The sequence below is a fragment of the Micrasema longulum genome, unplaced genomic scaffold, assembly GCF_059751315.1.
Source record: "Micrasema longulum isolate JH-2025_06_02 unplaced genomic scaffold, ASM5975131v1 h1tg000102l, whole genome shotgun sequence".
NCBI classification, from domain to species: domain Eukaryota; kingdom Metazoa; phylum Arthropoda; class Insecta; order Trichoptera; family Brachycentridae; genus Micrasema; species Micrasema longulum.
In genome coordinates this window covers 35,133-55,770 of record NW_028277308.1, presented here as the reverse complement: position 1 = coordinate 55,770, position 20,638 = coordinate 35,133, and the positions used below count along the sequence as shown (strand labels likewise).

At 32.3% G+C, this 20,638-nt stretch overlaps 1 protein-coding gene across 1 annotated transcript in view; it reads left to right on the top strand.

Annotated features, from left to right (window-relative positions):
* The first annotated feature begins 1,428 nt into the window (after window positions 1-1,428).
* The window catches only part of LOC148284632 (uncharacterized), a 39,237-nt gene continuing 20,027 nt past the window's right edge, over window positions 1,429-20,638 (top strand). Inside the window, 2 exon segments of the mRNA XM_088237295.1 lie at window positions 1,429-1,680; window positions 2,647-2,969. Coding sequence (XP_088093421.1) covers window positions 2,956-2,969 — 14 coding nt within the window. The 5' untranslated portion in view covers window positions 1,429-1,680; window positions 2,647-2,955.

Genomic DNA, 20,638 nt, shown 5'->3' with positions numbered 1-20,638 from the left:
TTTTTGAATATGAAAGTTACAACAGAGCTTTGGAAAATTGACTGAAAATACATCACAATTTATAAAATAATAAGTGTTTAAAAAAATGGAGTTACTATTTCAACAATTTTTTTTAAATTAACAATATTTTGAGAATATCAAAATGTTTGTCAACAAGGCTAAATTTGACTTCCTAGGGAGTCATCAATACTGACATTTATTAAAATTGTGGGAAATCATTTTAGAGAAGGGAATATGGAAGTCTAGATTTTTATTTTGTTTATTTATTTACATACATAAGTTTATTGTATATTATTTGATACATAAGTCCCAACTTCATGTGACTTAAAGTCCTATGTTGAGATAGGACTAGCAGTTAGTTGTCACAGACAAATGAGTAAATCACCACAAATATAGGATCAGAGACATAAAAAATATTTTTAAAAAAATGACTTATTTATATGGCACATTAATATGGTAAACAGTATACTCAAACATTAAGAAAATCATCAAGGAGTTTTCTACTCAAATCCCTCCCACTAAGGAAAATCCAGTCCTTAACTGCTTTCTTGAAAATAGTTTTTGTCCTTGAAAGCTTAATACGCTCTTTCAAAATATTGAACACTCTCGGTGCGATAAATGAGAGATGTCTCCAAGCAAAAGTCGTACAGGTTTTGGGTATGACATAATTCATACTCTGGGGAAACATCGTACGGACATTTTGCTGAGACCTCTCCTTATTGTTCGACCAGAAGTGTGTAAGTGCTTCTTTTAGGCACAGTTGTCTCATATCCAGCACCTTCATGTATTGGAACAACTGTTCTCTGAGATGACTCTCCAGAGTGTGAATCATTTGGAACGTTGTCTACAGTCATTTGGACATACTCGAAATATTGTTGATTGAAACTGACTGATATAAAAAGAAGCATTAACACTAAAAAGTTTTTTCAGGCATTGCCATTAGGCTACTGAGGTGATATAATTTAGCCAGATGAATTTCACCCACATCAATAAAGGTTGGTTTATGCTTTATTCAGTTAGTTCATCACATCTTAAGAACTAATATAATTTTTTAATAACATATTTTTTCAAATTAATTTTAAATTTATCACTGCTTCCTGTTTTTTTTATCTCTTCAGTTCTTGAAACAGTTGAGGAAATGCGGATGTTCAAACATAGGCAGAATGGTGAATGTTACACAGTATTTAAAGTGACCACTTAAACCAACCAATGACATGTCGTAAATGCCTAGACTTGCATATCCTCTTCTCAAAAATATTTTTCCTCGCTGTTGAAATAATTTTCGATATTATTGATTAAAATGTTTTATAAATTTGCGGTATTGTCGTCAAAAATGGCAAAAAATCGTCGTAATTGGTAACCCTATCCCAGGCGGGTGCTATATTAAACATTAACACGCCAGTAAATACAAGCTGACCCATCTTATTTAGTGTGGGACGTTATTATTAGTAGTCGACACATTGGCATTCGGAGTCATTTGGCCACTTTCGTTAGGCCCATTCCCTGTATCGGACGCTAGTTCTAACTGAGACGCGAAGGCTTGCAAGGATTCGCGTCGAGTATCGTGTGTGTACCGATGCGTGCCGTGTGCGACGCTGCGTCCTTCCGCGCTCGTCAAATTTACGGCCAAACGGACGACGAGTTACCTCGCTGTGCCCAGAGCCAACGCGAAGTGCGATTGTACGAACCTTTCATTACATATTTACGTATAATAATCGTGCATTGTTCTCTTACTGGTGCGAGTAGTGCGTAGTATTAAGCCTGGATTGAAAATTTACAGCATCTGCTTGATTGTTAATTTTTTCGCATGTTTAATATATTTTTTAATTGTTTTATTTAAATTCAATCGGAGTAATGCATAAAAAATAATCGGATATTTCATATAACGCAGTTTAGTGAAACGTGAACGATAAATTCGTTTTGGTTTTGTGATAATCGTCAAATGTGTGGAACGTGCAGTACTTTCGCACCTCTATTGATAATTGTGTGAAATCGATAGTGAGATAACAAAAGAGTATATCTGTCATTTTCTAAACTGTACTGGACGAGCAAATTATTTATTCTGTCACATAGCTCAAAGCGCGAAAATAACAGGTCAACCTCATACTTTAATGTGAGCATTTCGAAAGAAGCTTCTGAAAGATAATATATGTCGTTTTTTTCATTTGAAAGGATATCATTTTATTTTTTTGCACCACAACAGGACAGGAGGCCCAATTACAGTGGTGAATTACATCACAGAAAACCCAGGCTTGAGAAAAATCTAATTATGAATTTTTTAAGTTCTTACTGGAAATTTAACCCAGAACCATCCGTGTGTGAGTCAAGCGTCTCGACCACTACACCACGGAGGCCGCCATCATGAATATTTTTAAAAAGTGACAGATTTAACATTTTGTCATCTCACTTACGAAATATAAGACGATTTATCACAAGAATCTAAAATTATGCTTCTTGTGCTTAAAATGGTTTATTTTTAATGTACTTCTATTGTGTTCCTAAATGCATTTAAAAATTCTTAAATTTTTAGATTTTTTTTTAGATTGTTCTTTCTATTTGAATATATTTTTTTATACTAGACATTAGGTTAGGTTTAAAATGATTTGATCAAATGGGAATTAATTCGATATGAATTTACGTTTGCAGGTGTGCGAGAAATATTGGAAAAGCCTCAGTTTGACAAGTGCGTGTTGCAAACAATCACACTCCGAACACTAAAGTTGTTGCACATTTCTACCGTGTTATTAATAGCGAGCTGTGATTACTGTGGATGAGTGAGCCGGGGATAGAGCCCGCGAACTATTTTCGTTCAGTTGTGTAACGGGAACCACCGGTGTTCGAGCAACTGTGACTTTCTTCTTTTGCGAAACAGGCCGAGACAAGGCAGAGGCGAAGGAGCGCGGGGGGAATTGGCGCCAATCCAGACCTGCTTCCTCGAGAATCGTCCACGAAGACATGGCTGATTACAGGTGAGCAGATTCGATTGACGCTGAAATACTATACTTCGAAACGACTCCCGATCTCGTCGAGAAATCGTCACTGTTATTAAACACACCGTTCTTAGAACAAGTGGTACCAAAAAAACCAAGCTAAATAGGCGCTACCAATTCAGCAAAATGGTCATTATAAGTTGCTTTATGGTCCCCGCTTCTTCCACGCAAACCATTTTTATGAAGAATCATGATTTATTTAACATTTTTTTTATCATTATCAAAATTCTTTGCAATGACTTAATTACTCGTTTTTACGCGCAATGACAATAACATACGATGTTTTATTTAAATAAGCATTCTTACCTCGATTTCGTAAATGGCTTTCGATAGATCTGTCGATTTCATTAGCCTGGATTTTGCATACTTGAATAATTGTTTTGTTATATTCAATTATATTGGGACGTGTTGATTGATATTAAGATATACAGGGTGTTCTTTAAATCCTGTCACATCCGAAGCCACGATGATCAGTATGAGCAAGAAGACATATTGGCACATTAAAATATTTTTTTAGAACGAATATTTTTTTTTAAAAAAGGGGTGAAACGAGGAGGAGGAAGGGGGGAGTGTGACGCTGCGCTGCGCTCCCCTCACTTCTCCCCTGCAGAAGTAAGCAACCATTTGTTTTTTTAAATATATTATTTTAAAAAAAAATCTTTGTTCTAAATATTTTTTTAAATATGCTTATATGTCTTCTTGCTCATACTGACCATCGTGGTTTAGGATGTGACAGGGTTAAAAGAACACGCTGTATATTTAAACTATAAGAACTGCTTAATATATTATACAAATTTGATAAAATCACATAGGAACTTGTTGAATCTTCACTACATCGTACCTTTGCAGTGGATACTCAGTTACGTGGTAAAGAGGTCGATGCATTATAGTAAATTACATGCTTTCGCAGTCGTTTGTAAACATATTGTACAGCTTCTACAAAGTTCACACACTTAACATGCGAATGTACAAAGAGAACTCTCCCAATGTTAATTCTTATGCAGGATTCCCGTTTTAAAAGAAAATCAGCGTTAAATAAAATTGAAAATAATTAGTAATATTATTCATTCAAAAATATTTTGAAACATACAGCTTTAAATAATTTCATTCTGTATTTAAAAACGGCATTTAATCTAGTATAAATTAAATATATCTACTTTCCTTGATTGTACCCACACCCAAGTAAAATTAATAATATTGTAAAATAAAAAGTTTATAAAATAAATCCTAATTCGAAACGAACATTCAATGAATTGTAGGTACCCATGTCAAATCTGTTCTAATAACAAGTCTACGTTAATGGCGCACGGAAGGAATGCTGTAGCGTGTTTTGAGCTGTGACGCTGCCCGGTCATTTTTGATAAAAATTGGCGCGTTGATATTTACGAACATAATATATTTTTATCGAAACTCAACCGGCAAGCCGGGGAAAAGTAGTGTTCGAACCTCGGACCCCTGATCCGCGATTCTGCAACACCAGCCACGGGACCATAGCTTGAGTCATTTGCTTCTTTTATTTTAAAGCTTAAAAAACACCTTGTACATATAAAACGCTTGCCAAACATATTTTAATAAGTATAATAAAATTTGTGTTAAATTGGTATGTCCTATACAATTCGTTCGAATGTTTAATAAACCTTTGTTAATGTTTTATTGGCGGGCTTATTGCCAAATAGCAAATTCTTCCAACCAACCGATAAAATAAAATATTTATTTTTATAATTAAGGTTGCAAAACATATTCAATAGAAAATAAAATAACCAAAGATATACAATCATAGAAACAATTGTATTTGTATATAAATTACTTTAAATCGATACTATTACTCAATGGGAAAAAGAAATAAAGAGGAAAGGAGGAGAGATTAAGGAAGAGAAAGGAGATGTTTCTTCAGACGTGATTTAAACAGAGATACTGTAGTAAAATTTTTAATGGTGGATGGGAGATGATTCCACAGTCGAGCGGCATGGACACTATATGAGTTAGAGAAAAAGATGAATTGTGGACGGGTATTAAGAGGGTGCTTCAATAATTAGAACAAAGAGGTAAACCATAAACTGATTAGCGTTGAAATTTTTCACTGAAGTATATAGGAGCGTTAGGACTATGAAGTATAGTAAACAGAAGTGAGGGAGTGATAGTTTCTCCGCGGTCTAATTTTGAGCCATTTCAGTTGCCTACGATAATCAGAAATGTGGTCATATTTCCTAAGACCAAAAATACACCTTATGCACGTACTCTAAAGTCGTTCAAGTTTATCAAGTTGCTCACAGCTTAAATCAGTCATGGAAACATCAGCGTAATCTAAAATGGGTAGTAGTAATGCTTGTACGAGTGAGCATAAATTTTCGCAACCTTCGAAGTGAGTGTAGACTGTAAAATTTATACTTTTTTTTATTGTGTTTGCAGATAATTTATATTATACACTCTTGTTAAAAAAAAGTAGAATTAAATCCAATAGAAGTAATTTATTTTAAATACATTACCAAACTCTATGTTTATGTATTAGTGCCTGTGGGTGAACCAAGTAAACACACAACGTTCGTTTTTGTTAGTAGGCAGAATGATTTATGTGAAAACTTATTGGTACGCACACATACAGCGAGGGTTATTTAACATTTGGATGGACTGTAACTATGATGCTGATGATGATGAATAAAATGGTTCACAAAACAATTTTTTTTTAATTTTCAATGATATTTTATGTATTTCCTAATGAGCCTGAGCATATTTAAAGCAGCGTTTAATAAATTTATACATATTAGTGTAAAATAATTGAAACATTAATTTATACTTTTTCATAATGACGCTACTTCTGTGTTTATTTTTAACCAGTTCTACTTGAGATCTTACCACTAATATAAGAAAGGAATGATAATATTTAGGTCAGTAAATTTAAACGAAATAATTATTGAGCACACCTGCTTCTTAAAAATGCCCCCAGATAGCAGAGAACTTGTTATATTGGTACCACTTACTGATACAAATACATAAGTGAATAAAGGTTTAAGATTTTTAATAAATGTTAGGAATTACTTGTAACGACTTACCGACTTTTCTATGTCTACCGGATTCGTCAGGATAAAATACAAATCGCACTATATCTATACCTTCACCATAGTAAAAGCAGTTGCACTAAAATTTAAAATTAATGTCCTAATATGTCACATGGTACTAAAAGCTAACATCAACGTTCACTGATTATAACATATAAAAAAAATGCTGATCTATTAAGCCTTGGGTTTGGTGATGACAGCGAAAATAAAATTTAGGATCTCTAAACTGTATTATTATTTATGTTTTTTTCTTTATTGAGACCTTCTTTTCTTCCTTCTACCAAGACATGAAAATACATGTCAAAAACAAGTTACATGTTTAAAAAATGTAATGAGATAGTATAGAAACAACAAAACCTGAAAAGGCAATGGATAGCAATTCGTACACAAACATTGCATATACAAGAATACCCTAAAATTAATGTTAGGTGTAATAGTGTACACATAACTAAACGAATATAATTTTAACATGAATATTGAAATAAGCAGTAAAAGGAAAAACCCACTAAAAACCTAAAAGTACCTATTTTATAAAGAAAAGGGATACTTGTAGTAAATTAAATTTAATACTTTTTTCTTTTTATTTATTGTTTTACTTATACATAGGTTGTTTAATTCACATTACTTGAGGCATAAGTCCCAACTCCGTGGGACTAAAAGTCCTGTCTTGAGTTGGGACGAGCAATTAGTACACGACACATGAGTATATCATCACAAATATTATATAGGGTCAGAAAAACAATAATAATTTAATATATATATACATATATATATACACAGTAAACTTAAACATTCGGAAAATCATCAAGGAGTTTCCCACTCAAATCCACTAAGGAAAATCCAGTCCTTAACTACTCTCTTGAAAATGGTTTTTGTCCTTGAGAGCTCAGTACGCTCTTTAAAAAGATTTAACAATATCGGTGCTACACGGGTTGTGCCGTGAGGTATTCATATTTAAAAAAAAAGTGTAATGTTAAACGTAAATAAAAAAAATAAAAAAATAAAGGGGGGATGTCTCTGAGCAAAGCTTTAGGTAGATTAAACTTATTGACTAAAATATCATAAAAAATATAACATGAACGTGCAAAGCGTTAAACATGAAAATAGAAAATATAAATTATTGAATAATGTAAGTAAAAAAAATGTTAATAATAAAATATGTAACCAATATATATTTCAGTGAAATTTACTCGTAAGTTTGACTGCATATTTAGGTTCAGGTGGTTAAAACAATACGCCTACATAATTTAATTAGTTAATCTTATGCTTTGATATTAATTTATTAAAACTCTCTGAACCATTCGTAAATTGACACGCTTATCAATTTGAAAAAACTCCACACTATTAAGGTACGAGCACATAATGTAACCTATAATTATTATTAAGATAAAAACATGTGTGCGAACGTGGGCCCATTTCTGAGTATGGACAGTGTTTTATACAATGTATAAATTACGAGTTTGAATAATTGTATTTGTTATATAATACAGTGTAGGCATACAAACATATATTTATTTGTTTAAACACTTTAAATACTTATACAGTTTACATACATATAATAAGGGCTGGCATATTGCCTGAGAGCAATTTCTTCCTACCTTTCCAAACTATTTGAGATTGAGAATTTGAGAAAATGAGTGGTATAAGAATATGTTGCATGTATATTAAAATATTTTCATTTATATAATAAAACGTCGATGAACTGTGTATACATATTTTTTTAAAGAAATAAAAATTGACTGAATATCTACACTGTACTTTGAAGAGAGGGTTGTTTAAAAGTGAAGGAAAGAGGGGGGAGAAAGGAAAAATGCAAATAGTCAGGAAGTGACATTTCAAATGTGATTTTAATGTAAGTAAAGAAGATTTGTGGGTAGATTATTCCATAGTTGAGAAGTTACAACTGCGCAAGAGGAGGGAAAAAAGTTGAAGCTGTGAATGTGTATTGAAAAAATTCTCTCGTTACTAGAATAAAGATAAAACTGAGATAAAACATGTTATGTAGTTATTTTTCATTATGTCGTTATATACGTCCGTCTACTCCCAACTGAAGGAATGTCTCAATCGAATATAAAAAAAGGACTTTAAATGCTCTTCTTAATGCTTGGAAATCGCGATGGGAATCTTCCCCTTCAGGGAGGGTTACGTTTCTTTTCTTTCCTTTAATCCGTCAGCGCTTAGAATCTTCTTAGGTTATCCCCGATCGCTGGACCACGCAGTTTTTATCAGGTCATGGTAAATTTAATCAAAAATTATTTGTTTTTAATATTGTTGACTCCCCTTCGTGCTGCTGCGGATATCCTAACCAATCTTCTGAACACATCCTGTGGTCTTGTCCCTTTCCCCTTCTCTATGATTACCGAATGAAGCTTCTCACTACTATCCGTGGCCCTGTTATTGGTCCTGTCGGATATACCGATCTGGTGGCTTCCAAAAAAATTTCAAGGCTTTTAAAAAGTTTTGTAATTTTATTTTTTATTTTTATTTATTTACAATTTTAAAAACCCGTTAGGGTTACATTAGAAATTGAATATTGCCTAGTCATTTTATGTCTCGTCTAGTCTAGTTAGTTCAGTCATCATGTGCTTTTTCAGATTGATTTTAAATTTGTCTCCATTAAAAGTTTTCAAGTAGTAAGGTAGGTCGTTGTAGTGTTTAAGTCCATTATGTAGTATTTTTGACTGTCCTGTGTTTGTCTTTGCTTTTTCAATATGATAGTGTTTTTGTTGTCTGGTGTTATATTTATGTATGTCAGCATTTTTGACTAATATTATTTCGTCGTCTTGTATGTTTCCCAGTGTTATTTTGTGCACAATTTTTAAGGTCTCAATTTTAGTCAAGTAGTTTATGTCAAACTGGTGTGTTTTTTTGTACAGTTCAGTCGTAGAGGTCAGGTAGGGTAGGTTGTATGTTAGTTTAAGAATTTTATTTTGTTGTCTTTGTATTCTTGTTATGTCTGTCTTGTTACCAGTTCCCCAGAAGGCGATCATGTAACTCAATTTACTTTTGACATAGGCTTCGTACATCATAATTTTTTCTTTTCTTGATATAAAATCTTTAATTTTGTAGAAAAGGCTATGTAGTGATGCCATTACTTTAGTGAGTCCGTCTATGTGTTTTGTCCATTTTAATTGTCTGTCCATTGTAAGTCCTAGGTAAGTCACATGTTCTAGTTCTTTAAGAGTTTCGTTGTTTATTTTTATGTTCATGTTATGGTTCTTCTTTTGTGTTTCGAAATGTATTATATTGCATTTCTTGGCATTTAGTGTTAAGAAGTTTTTGTTTGTCCATTCTAATAGTTTTTGCACGTCATTGTTGATGGTTTTAGTCGTTTCAATGTCATTTTTGTTTTCATATAAAATTCCTAAGTCGTCCGCATAGATTGTTTTTTTTCCCATTATGTCACTGTGTATTATGTCGTTAATGTATATTATATAAAACAATGGTCCTAATATTGATCCCTGAGGTACTCCAAATTGCATTGTTGTTAATTTCACTTTTGTGTTCTTCAATTTTCGTAAACTGTTTTCTTCCTTGTAGATAGTTTTTAAATATTTTGAGAGCTTGTCCCTTAACTCCTGTATGTTTTAGTTTATCTAGAAGGGTATCTATGTGGACTGTATCAAATGCCTTCTTGAAGTCAAGTATGAGTGCAGTCACTGTATTTCCTTTATCAATTTTGGTTTGTATAAAGTTGCAAACTGATGTCATTGCTGTGGAGGTACCCTTTCTTTTTTGAAATCCATGTTGGTCTTTTGCAATAAAATTAAGGTTTTCAAGGTGTTGGTATAATCGATTGTGTAGCACTTTTTCAAATATTTTACTTAGAATGGTTAAGTTTGCAATGGGTCTGTAGTTAGAAGCTAAGTTTTTTTCTCCTCCTTTGTAAATTGGTGTTATTCTTGCTAATTTCATTACTTCTGGAAAGCTTCCGTTTGCTATATGTTTATTTATCAATTTCACTATTGTCGTGGTTATTTCTTCCTTTATTTTTTTGACTGTAACAACTTTTATTTCGTCATGGCCAGGTGATGTGTTGTCTTTGAGCCCGTTTATTATTTTGCTGATTTCTTTGTTGCTCGTATATCTTAAGTAAATTTCTGCATCATATTCTATTTTTCTAAAATTTGTTTTGGTTGTATTTTGATTTACTATAGCGCTTGCTAGTTCTTTTCCGATGTTTGTGTAATAGTTGTTTATTATATCGGCTATTTCTTTTGCATTCTGAGTCTCTTCACCATTTTCTTTTTTTAATTTAGATATGTTAGTTTTTTTGGTATCATTTTCTTGGGTAATGTTTTTAATTTCTTTCCATATTTTGTAACTGTTCCCATTAGTTTCATTTATGCGACTAGCAAAGTGTTTTTTTTTTGTTCTTTTTATGTTGTTTCTAACTTCTGCTTGCAGAATTTTAAATTGTTGGGTAAATGATGGAAAGTATTGCATTTTTTTATACAGTTGGTCTCTTGTTTTAATTTTGTCATATATTTCTTTTGTCATCCAGCCTTCTTTAGTTGAAGTTGTATAGTTTTTAATGGTGGTTTTTGTGTTTTGTCTCGTTTCTTCTTGAATTATTTCTTGTAGTTCCTTAAAACTTTCAATGTTGAGATGATTTGTTATTTTTGTTATGTTTTCTTTAAGTTTTGCATAGTCAATTTTTTTAGAGGCATACTTTTGTAGGCTTTTTTTGGGATTGTTTGGTGGTATTTTCAATTGTATGTCTATTTGTCTTTTTTTTCGGCAAATTGATCATGTCCAATCACTTTAATCCCAGTCAGTGAAGAATTTACTTCTCTCTCTTCTCAATTCAATAAAGTACATATAATGCACTTCTGGATTACTTTCTTTCAGCACAAAGATGCTAAGGCTACTAGATTTCAGAGAGCTCCTTCAGGCAGCTTTTCTCGTTTAACAACGAGCAAATTTTCCGTGCATGTGGGCACCGCAAAGGAGACTTATGTCCTCAGATGCGGTGTGCGGTATGTGGTGGGCAAGCTATGTCCTTATATATATATATATATATTTACATCATTACTTACGGTTATGAAAAAGGAGATTATTATTCCGTACTTATAAATAACCAATTCGTTATCACCTGTTAAAGTCTTGAGATATTTATTGCATTTTAAACATATGTACACCTTCTCCAGGTGTCTAAGTCAATATTCAATCGTTATTACTATTAGTTAACGACAATTTTTTCTACACAGTTTGCTCTGGCAAATTCGGTCATGGCGTACGGTGTAATTGGTGGGGGTAGTTGTGCTAAGACAGACTTGCATCCAGCAGCAAAAGGGCAAAAATCATTATTAATAAGAACTATCCTAATAAAACTTTGCAGATATAAGAGTGATTCAATATTCTAAAAATTAGCAGTGCTTGATATTAGACAGAAATATTTAAATTTAAATTAAAAAAGGCAGGAGATATCATTCATACTAACAGAGATCCACACCTATCGCTTTTTCTTATCTATAATGATAGATAAGATAATAACGTATAGTGTTTTTCGCCAGTACAGTATTATGTTTTTGACTGCCTTAGAACAGGGTAACTTGTCCTAGTTAGGCAATCAAAGAAACTTTATATTAGTCTAATAATTTTATAGAAATAAAATAAGGTAATAAACACATTTGATTTCTACAACCTTTCTTACTGCATATTCTTTGGTAAATGCAATCTACATTCATTTTAGCATGCTCGACTTGCATTTATTCTGCAGTATATCAGTTACATAATCTATTAACAGGACGGTGGGTGTTCGAACGAGCACGCCTGCACATTATTTTTTAAATAAATTTGATTTCACTTTCAAATTTCATGATTTTATGTGAAACTAAGATATTATCTTTCAAAGTTATTCCAGTTACATGCATTCATATTACGAAATAAGGGACAAAATGTTTTTTTAAATGATTTAAAATCTCAAAATCGAACAAACATAAATGTTCTTATACAACAACAACAACAAGCCATCACGCCGTTTTCCCGTAGGCAGAGAGAATAGAACGCCATTTCACCAGACCCTGTTTCAGAACGGCGGAGTTCAAATAAGTGTTAGTATACTTTTAATGTCATATATACTTTCAATGTGTCATACAGCCATCAAGCTGATAAATCTTTAAGCTAGAATTTAGTTAATTTTTTAGTACAGGAAAGTTTTTTTGTAATTTATCTTATATACGTAAAAAAAATAATATTTTTTTTAGAAAAATATTTTGATTTGATTTATTTTGTATTTTTTGGTGCACAAATAATAATTTATATCGATACAAGTTGGACGACTAACCAACACCAAAAAGTTAACCAGACCAACTTCTCGGTTCGTATAGAACACCTTAATCGCATCGTAAAAAATGAGTCTTTACAGGCAATTAGCGATAAGGTTTGCTGGAAAGTTGGTCGATAAAAAACTTGGTGAATTAGGTCGCTGGAATTCTCCCTTGAGATTCTGGATCTTGGTCCCCTCCTTATCGTCATTAGAGAACTCTACCGAGGTATCTCTTGGACTGCGAACTTATGGATTTTTGCTGGAGCTCTGCCAACAATCTGGCCGATAAACAATGTTTGGAAATAAATACGCTCGTTTCTGAATGGCATTGTATAGTTATTATCTGTTAACTATGAAACATAGATAAACCAGTAGGATTTTTAAAATTATTTATTTATATATTTTATTTTGCATAATACTCTTTTTCTATATAAACACCTTACTGAGCACAAAGCCATGTCGAGGCATAAATTATTATAATGTGTAATTTTTTTATTATATCAAAAAAGTAAATAATTTAAAAAAAAATCTTTTAATATATAAATAAATACTGTATGTAATTTTATATTTATAGTTCTCTAATGGAGCAAAATGCTCGTGTTGAGAGAGGAAGTTCGTTTTATAAATTCACACATTTTTTAATATACATATTTATATTAAAACATTAAAAACAATACTTTCACAATCAATTTTTATATCAATCATCCTTTAGTTAAAATCTCTGTATATAAAAATAAATTACCTTTATTAGTCTCGCAAAAATGGCTTGACAGATTTACGTGCGATTTTTTACTTTTTTATTTTTTTTAATTTACGTCCTAAAGGTATATAAATAAAAACATCTTCAATATGTTAAGTGGAAAAAAAGTTAATAGCGTATATGTGTTTTCTTAGATTTTCCAGACTAAAATGTATATAAATTCGGAGGATGTTGTTTTTTTAAAAATAATTATTTTTTTAATATTTTTATTTTAATCAAACAACAATGATGTTTTAGGGATTTTAAAATTGATAAAATTCCTTAAAATTTCTTAATTTCTACATATTGAATTATTTTCAATGGATTTTTAGTAATGCTTAAATAATGTTAACTTACATTTGATGCATTTCTGAAAAAAGGATTCTTACACAAAATGCGCCACGCATTTCGGTATCGAATTAAATGTCAAGCTCATGTTAATATCCGGTTGGTGGTGAAAAAACGACTAAATACTCATAAGGCAGGACTGAACGTTTGGGCATGAGTAAAAGTGTCATAAATTAGAGGGTTCTGGGTGCATCTTTGTGTATAAATAGGTAGAAGGCTTTAATTAAGAACACCGAAACTGTTTCTATGGTTACATAAAAGCATCAAATTGTAAAGTTTTCTAAGTACTTAAGATGAAACGCGGAAAATTTTATTCTGATACTCTGTTTAAAATAATTACAAAATCGGTTGATTTTTGAGGTGCGGAAAACGGGTCAACAAAACGTCAATTTTGTCTTTTTTAATAAAAGGTCTGACATGCAGTTGTCTTTTTTGCACAGTATCGTGGAGGCATCGTAAGAATTAAATACGTTTTATTTCTCAAGGTAATTGATTAAACCATATTTTCTCCCTATATGGAACTGTAATATTGTACTGCACTTATGTTGCACTTTTGCACATTCAAATCGAAGGGATTTTTTAATGTAAATTTTGTAAAATATGAACTTTTTCCTCTTTAAAAAATGTTTAAAAATTTATTCTACTTAGTTTACACAAAATTCTTCAATTACTAAATTCGATATATACGTTCCTATTACGCATTGTTAAATTGATGTACAATTTTGCTAAAATTTTTACTTTTGTACGGTGTTTTTTTTATTTTATTTATTTACAATTTTAAAAAACCCGTTAGGGTTACATTAGAAATTTAATATTGTCTAGTCATTTTATGTCTCGTCTAGTCTAGTTAGTTCAGTCATCATGTGCTTTTTCAGATTGATTTTAAGTTATTTTGAAAACGTGTATAAAGACGGTTCCGATGAAACAATCAGCGCAGCGTTGTGATGCGATGTGTAGCATTTGCAAGAAAATTACGAACAAACAATCTTTAAATACTTATTTATTAAACCTTTCTTTGGCGGCCTCACCTTCCTTATAATGGTTTGATTTTGTGTAAGGGAAGAGACCATTGCAAGAGACTGCTGAGAGATATTGCATAAATACACACTATTAAGCGTGTTGTCCAGAAGTTTATTGAAATACATGTTTATGTAATAATTTTGATTTTTGCTAGTATTTTATAATGTACATGCTTCCTCTTTCCATTATGTTGTATCCACTGGCGGCTCCTGACCGAAAACATTGGTAGTGCATTTCTTTACATTTTGTCAACTTGTATATTATTAAGTTCAATAATATTATAATAATATGATAGGTCTGACGTGATAAACGACCAATAGTATGACAGCCCGCGCATCGGAACCCGAAACGCTAAATGCGCCCAACATAATACGCACGTTATAGTTAACTAAATTCGTACTAATATCATGTCATTACGCATGTTCAAAGTGACATTAAAAACAAACTTCAAATCTACGCATGCGTTGGCAATGCCCGGAATATGTGTATTATCTTCTCCCTCTAACGCACAATTAATCGGTATGAAGCATTGTATGTCTCGCTCAAATGACGATTTTAGGAGATATGATATATTTCTTACAAATTCAGGGTAAAATATTGTGCAAAACAGAATATGCACTGGGACAATTGCGCATGCGTAGACAAGATGAGAAAATCGTCCGCTAGAGTCGATTTCGCTAGATCTTTTGGCGCTAGTATTGAATATTATGATGTTTACGTGTATAATATTGCAACGAATCACTGTTTCTTTCTACCTACTTATAACATATTTTTACTATCAATAAAATTACTAATTTATTTACACAAATTTTTACTTGGCAGTGCACTGCACTTATGCACATACTAAGGAACCGCCTCTGGTTGTATCCCAACTCAACACCGGGCTCTTGGCCTCATAGAGTTTGTGATACTTTGTGATTATTTTCTAGTAATATATATGTATTTATATGAATAAATAAATGAGTAACTAAATAAAAGAGTTTGCAATTTTAGGATATTACTTAGTACTTTTAATATGAAAATCAAACACAGATTTGAGTCTACTGAACGCTTTATTTTAATTTAAAAAAATATAAAAACAAAAATTCTTTGAAAACTAACCTATTATCATCACCATCATTCCCTTTCCGCACCCAATGGTGCATAGGGCACTGCATTAGTACGCCAATCTCAGCGTATGTTGATCATTTTTCTTACATGAAGGTAAGATGATTAGTTTTATGATTCAGGCACCAGTCCAGGGACTATGAAATATTTTAGTGTAAAAACACAATTTTATATAAATTATGTCTGGAATCGAACCCGAAACCTCTCACATGGTAGGCAAACGCGCTGACCATTACACCACGAGACCGACAACCTATTATAATATCATTAATATAATTTCCACAACATTTATCTAAAAACATATAACTAAAAAGGTTCATCAATTATTTCACAATACGTCTGTCAATAAATGCTTGCTTTATTAAAAAAAAAAATGTAGTACAAATATAAGTACCTAAATCCCCTATTAACCATTAATCACTTAGATATGCACTTAACTATTGTTTTTTCCCAAAACTATGATTATTGTACATGTTTTACTTAAAATGATTATTTTTATTTACTAAATTTTATTAAATATTTTTATTTAACCACTAACCGACATTTCTATGTCTACCAGTTTCGAGACGTACCCGACTCTTCGTCAGGACACCAATTAAACCAACATGCAAATCAACATGCAAAACCCACTTGCACAAAACTTCCACAAAAGTTGCACAGAAATATAAAACTAACACGACATGCATTTTAATAAGCACATGGACTGATCAGGACAAACATGCACTCCCTCCACCTCTTCTACCTTTTTTCAACTATTTCTCAAACAACATATAATATTTGAATGATTTAATCAGTGCATGTTTGTCCTAATCAGTGCATGTGCTTATTAAAATGCATTTGGTGTTGGTTTTATATTTTTGTGCAACAACTGTGGTAAAGGTGTAAAGTAGGTTTTATCATGTTGGTTTGCATGTTGGTTTGATTGATGTCCTGACGAAGAGACGGGCACGTCTCGAAGCCGGTAGACATAGAAACGTCGGTAAGTGGTTAGTTACAAATATTTAATAATATTTAGTAAAATATTTGACCACAGAGTTAATGCTTTAAATATTAATAGTATTATTTTTATTTTTTTACTTAAGTACCTACCTTAAACTATATAACTATATAAGGACATTCAATTCATTTAATCTTCACATTCGTTTGAAAATGCCTTAACAAGGCGAAACAGTTATCACATACTTTTTTTAATATTTAAAAAAAATAAGATAATGTGTTCTGTAGACTCAATCAGTGTTTGATTTTCATACTTTATTACGCCGAATAAACGCCAAATCAATAAATAAATAGAGTACTTAATATTTTAAAACGTAAAATCATCGTATAATGATAAACAAAACTCGGTTCTTCGAGTATTTAACAGCGTGGGCACTTGGAACCAGATGACAAAACGATTCAAAACGTATTTAAACACAACAAACACAGTTTATTGTAAAATAGCTGAGTGGGAGTTTTCAGTGTTAAATGATTTAATTACATAATGTTATTCCATTATTGTCTTAGAATCTGGCCTTCAGATATTGTATGGGAGGTGACATTGATAAAGGCTGTGAATTCGTCTTTATCTAAGGCCAACCTCGATTTAAAAGTAAACTCAGAATAAAATCGTTAAATTATATAATCCACATTATAAATTAACCGCATTTCGCAACGTATGGCGATCATTTAATATCTCATTATCATCATTCCATTTCCGTTCCCTAGTTGGAGTATACGGTGTCCACAAAGAGCATCTAGCATCTTTGACAGCTCCAGTGCGTTCTCACAACTCAGGTTCGCGTCCCGTAGTTCTGTTATGAACTGCCGACGATTAGTCAGTCGCGGACGTCCAGGACATCGAGAACGTGATGCCCTATAAAGTAGACAAGCTCGGTTAAAGGCAGGATTACATTCTTCTAGTGTGTTGTGGAGAGGTGTGTGGAAACCATCTGGCGCGTAGTAGCCATAGTTAATATGTGTTTCTACACAATTAAAAAGGGGAAATGAGATAACTGTAAATTCTTTTACAAAAAAGGGTTAATGATAACCAGCCAAAACTAGCCAATGACAGATCATAAGCCCTGTAAATGCCTAGACTTCCAGATTCCCTTCTCTTAAATGTTCTCCACCTCTCCAAGCATTAAGAAGAGCATTTAATATCCAATTGAGACATTCCTTCAGTTGGGAGAAGACGGACGCCACCAATAACAGAGGAAAGCTTTCTTTTTAAGTGGCAATTTGCGGATCATCGCTGGACCTCTAGATCCAAAGGGAACAAGTCTGTTACAACCGGGAGTGCATCCGTCAAGCATGTCCCACATGCTTTAGCAAGAGCCAGGAGATGTTGCCAATGTACGCTTAAAATAATTCGCCTGAAATATTGCAACTCACATCGGTGTGTCCAACAGCCAGCTGCATAGGACACGATGCCTAGGAAAATGAATTTATAATAGACCGTTGAAGTTTCAAAAGACAACCCCCAGCTGGCTCTGGCCTAACACACGTGAAAATGTAATCATACGTTTAGGCTCACAGGAGGCACCCGCTGTACGTGGCCCAGCCAATCGTATCATCTCCACTTGATGACAGTTGTCACTGGAATTTTTCGCATCCGTTTTCTCATTTCTTCATTCTTCACTAAGTCGAACTATTCATTTGATATCTATCACAATGATAATAATGATTAGTCTTGCGGTTCAGGTCGCGGTCCAACAACAATGAAATATTAGACCGTCTTCTTCATTCTTCTTCATGCCAGCACCATAATCCGATGATGCATAGGGCACTGCATCGGGAAACCAAATGCAGCATTCCTTAATTACCTTTTACACGAAGGTAAAAAGATCAGATTTAGGCTTCAGGTGCCAGTACAGAGACGATAAAATAATGCAGTGAATAATCACTCTTCAACCCAATATTTTATAACCATCTTGCCAGGAATAGAACCTGAGACCTCAAACATAGTAGGCAAACGTGCCAACCACTACAGTTAATTACGTCATTCCGCCTGTACCAGAGCAACCATCTTGAATTTTAAACAATTTGTCAAATTGGAAATCCGTTTAACGCTTCGAATTCACAACCTACGTCACATGTTAAAAAGTCACGTGACCCAGACGTTTCCAACCAATCCGGAGCGAAGTTTAAGGCCGACAAATTAAATTTTGAGTCACAATCCCGCTGGAGGAAACTTATAATTGCATCACCTAGCATACTGTGATTGGCTGAATCCAACGATTAGCCTAATTGATATCAAATAGAGGTATTTTCGAAACTCAAGTTGATTCACATTCAATGTTGAAATAACTGTCCAATCACTTGATTGTGATGGTTTTTTCGACTGAGATAAAACTTTTCAGGGAAGGTCAAAAATATAAAAAGGAAAAAAATACTTGGTTGTATAATTTACAAAATCACCCAATTTAAAAAAACCTGATAAAATAAATAGAAAGCATCATATTTATACGTGTTTTTATGTTTTTCATTATATAAAAAAAATATGCAACAATATTTTTTTAGTACAGCTGGTTTACTTTTTCAAGTGAAAAAAGCTTCTGAAAATTTATAAGTAAAATATTTTTTTTGAAAATGGAAAAACAGATGAAAAAAAGAAAGATAAAGTAAAGTAGTGGAATATAACTGAAAATACAAATAGTTACCAGGTGCTCAATCACAGATGTTTATCACGTCAATTATAAGTCCTTAACCAACACTTATCCGTTATTAATACTTTGTATGTTTCACTTGTCAGGAGCCTACTTGAATATAATTCAAGTATCTGGAGCCTATTTTATTGAGTTCATTCGTAAACATTTCAGAGAGTGTAGAGAAAATGTTAACCCTTTATTAATTACAAGATTCAATTCAATTCATTTATTCAAATATAACATATACATTACAAACATACTTTCAATACGTACATATTATAAAAAAGAAAAAAAAATACATGAAAGAGATTCATGTCGAGGTAGTAGGAGAATCCTGCTCCGGAAAACCCCATCGGATACATGGAACAGATCACTATCCAGAGCAATGTTGTTCAGCATAGCAGCAGCCTTTCCAACAGGCATAATCATCGGCAGGTTGGTCCTGCATATCGGAATATGAAATAATCTATGCTGACGCTGTCTTAAATAATTATCAGGAACATACAAACCAATGCTCATCATAATCTCAGGATTATCGACAATATCGCGCGACAATCAATAAAAATGTGTATTCAAATACACATTCCTTCTAGTCTCTAAACTGTTGTAGCTAAGCATACCCTGGAGAAACTCGGTCGGATAGAGCCAAGGATTCCGCACTCTCTTATGTAGAGATATCTCAGAAACTTCTTTTGGATTTTCTCTATACGCAACTTTAAAAAAATATATTTTTACTATTTTTTTATTGTTGTGAACTTCTAAGGTCTTAGCACATGACAGTTTGTATTATGCTTAGGGCATTCAATATCAAGGCTCGTAACGATACCAACAAATTAAAAATTTGTAATTTTTTCCAATTCTAATTTACTGCGGTATCTTTATTTTTATTTACCTAAGTATGGTAAATATAATGTATCGTGTAATATGTACTCGCATTACGTGTCAAATATTGTTTTTAATTATTGTATGATATTGTAATGAGCACTGTTATGTTAAATGTATGTATGTTTATGTTTATAAAATAAAAAATATAACAATTAAATAAGACTTTATCGCTTCGGTAATTTACTACAAGTGCGGCCATTGTGATTGAGCTGTTAGATTTAAACTGCATATAAATAAATAAATGGGATTAAAAAAATTAGGAAGGAAGAGTAGTAAGATGAAGTTAATTGAAAATAATACACACAAAAAAAAAATCATAGTAAAAAGTAAGAAAATTAATAATTACAAATTTTGCTCGTGTGATGTCTTTTTGCGATTTCCATGTGTTTTTTAAAAGAATATTTAGTCTCGCTGAAAAAAAATCTATCTTACATTTGGGTAAATAATAAAAGCATTAAATAAATCATTATGTTTTTTACTTATTTGTACAGAAAATTAACTTCTATTTTATTTATTTTAGATTTTTTTTGCTTTAAATTTAAACAAGTGTGAATTTCTCATCAGGTAAGAAATATTACGTACCTGCTAAATAGCTT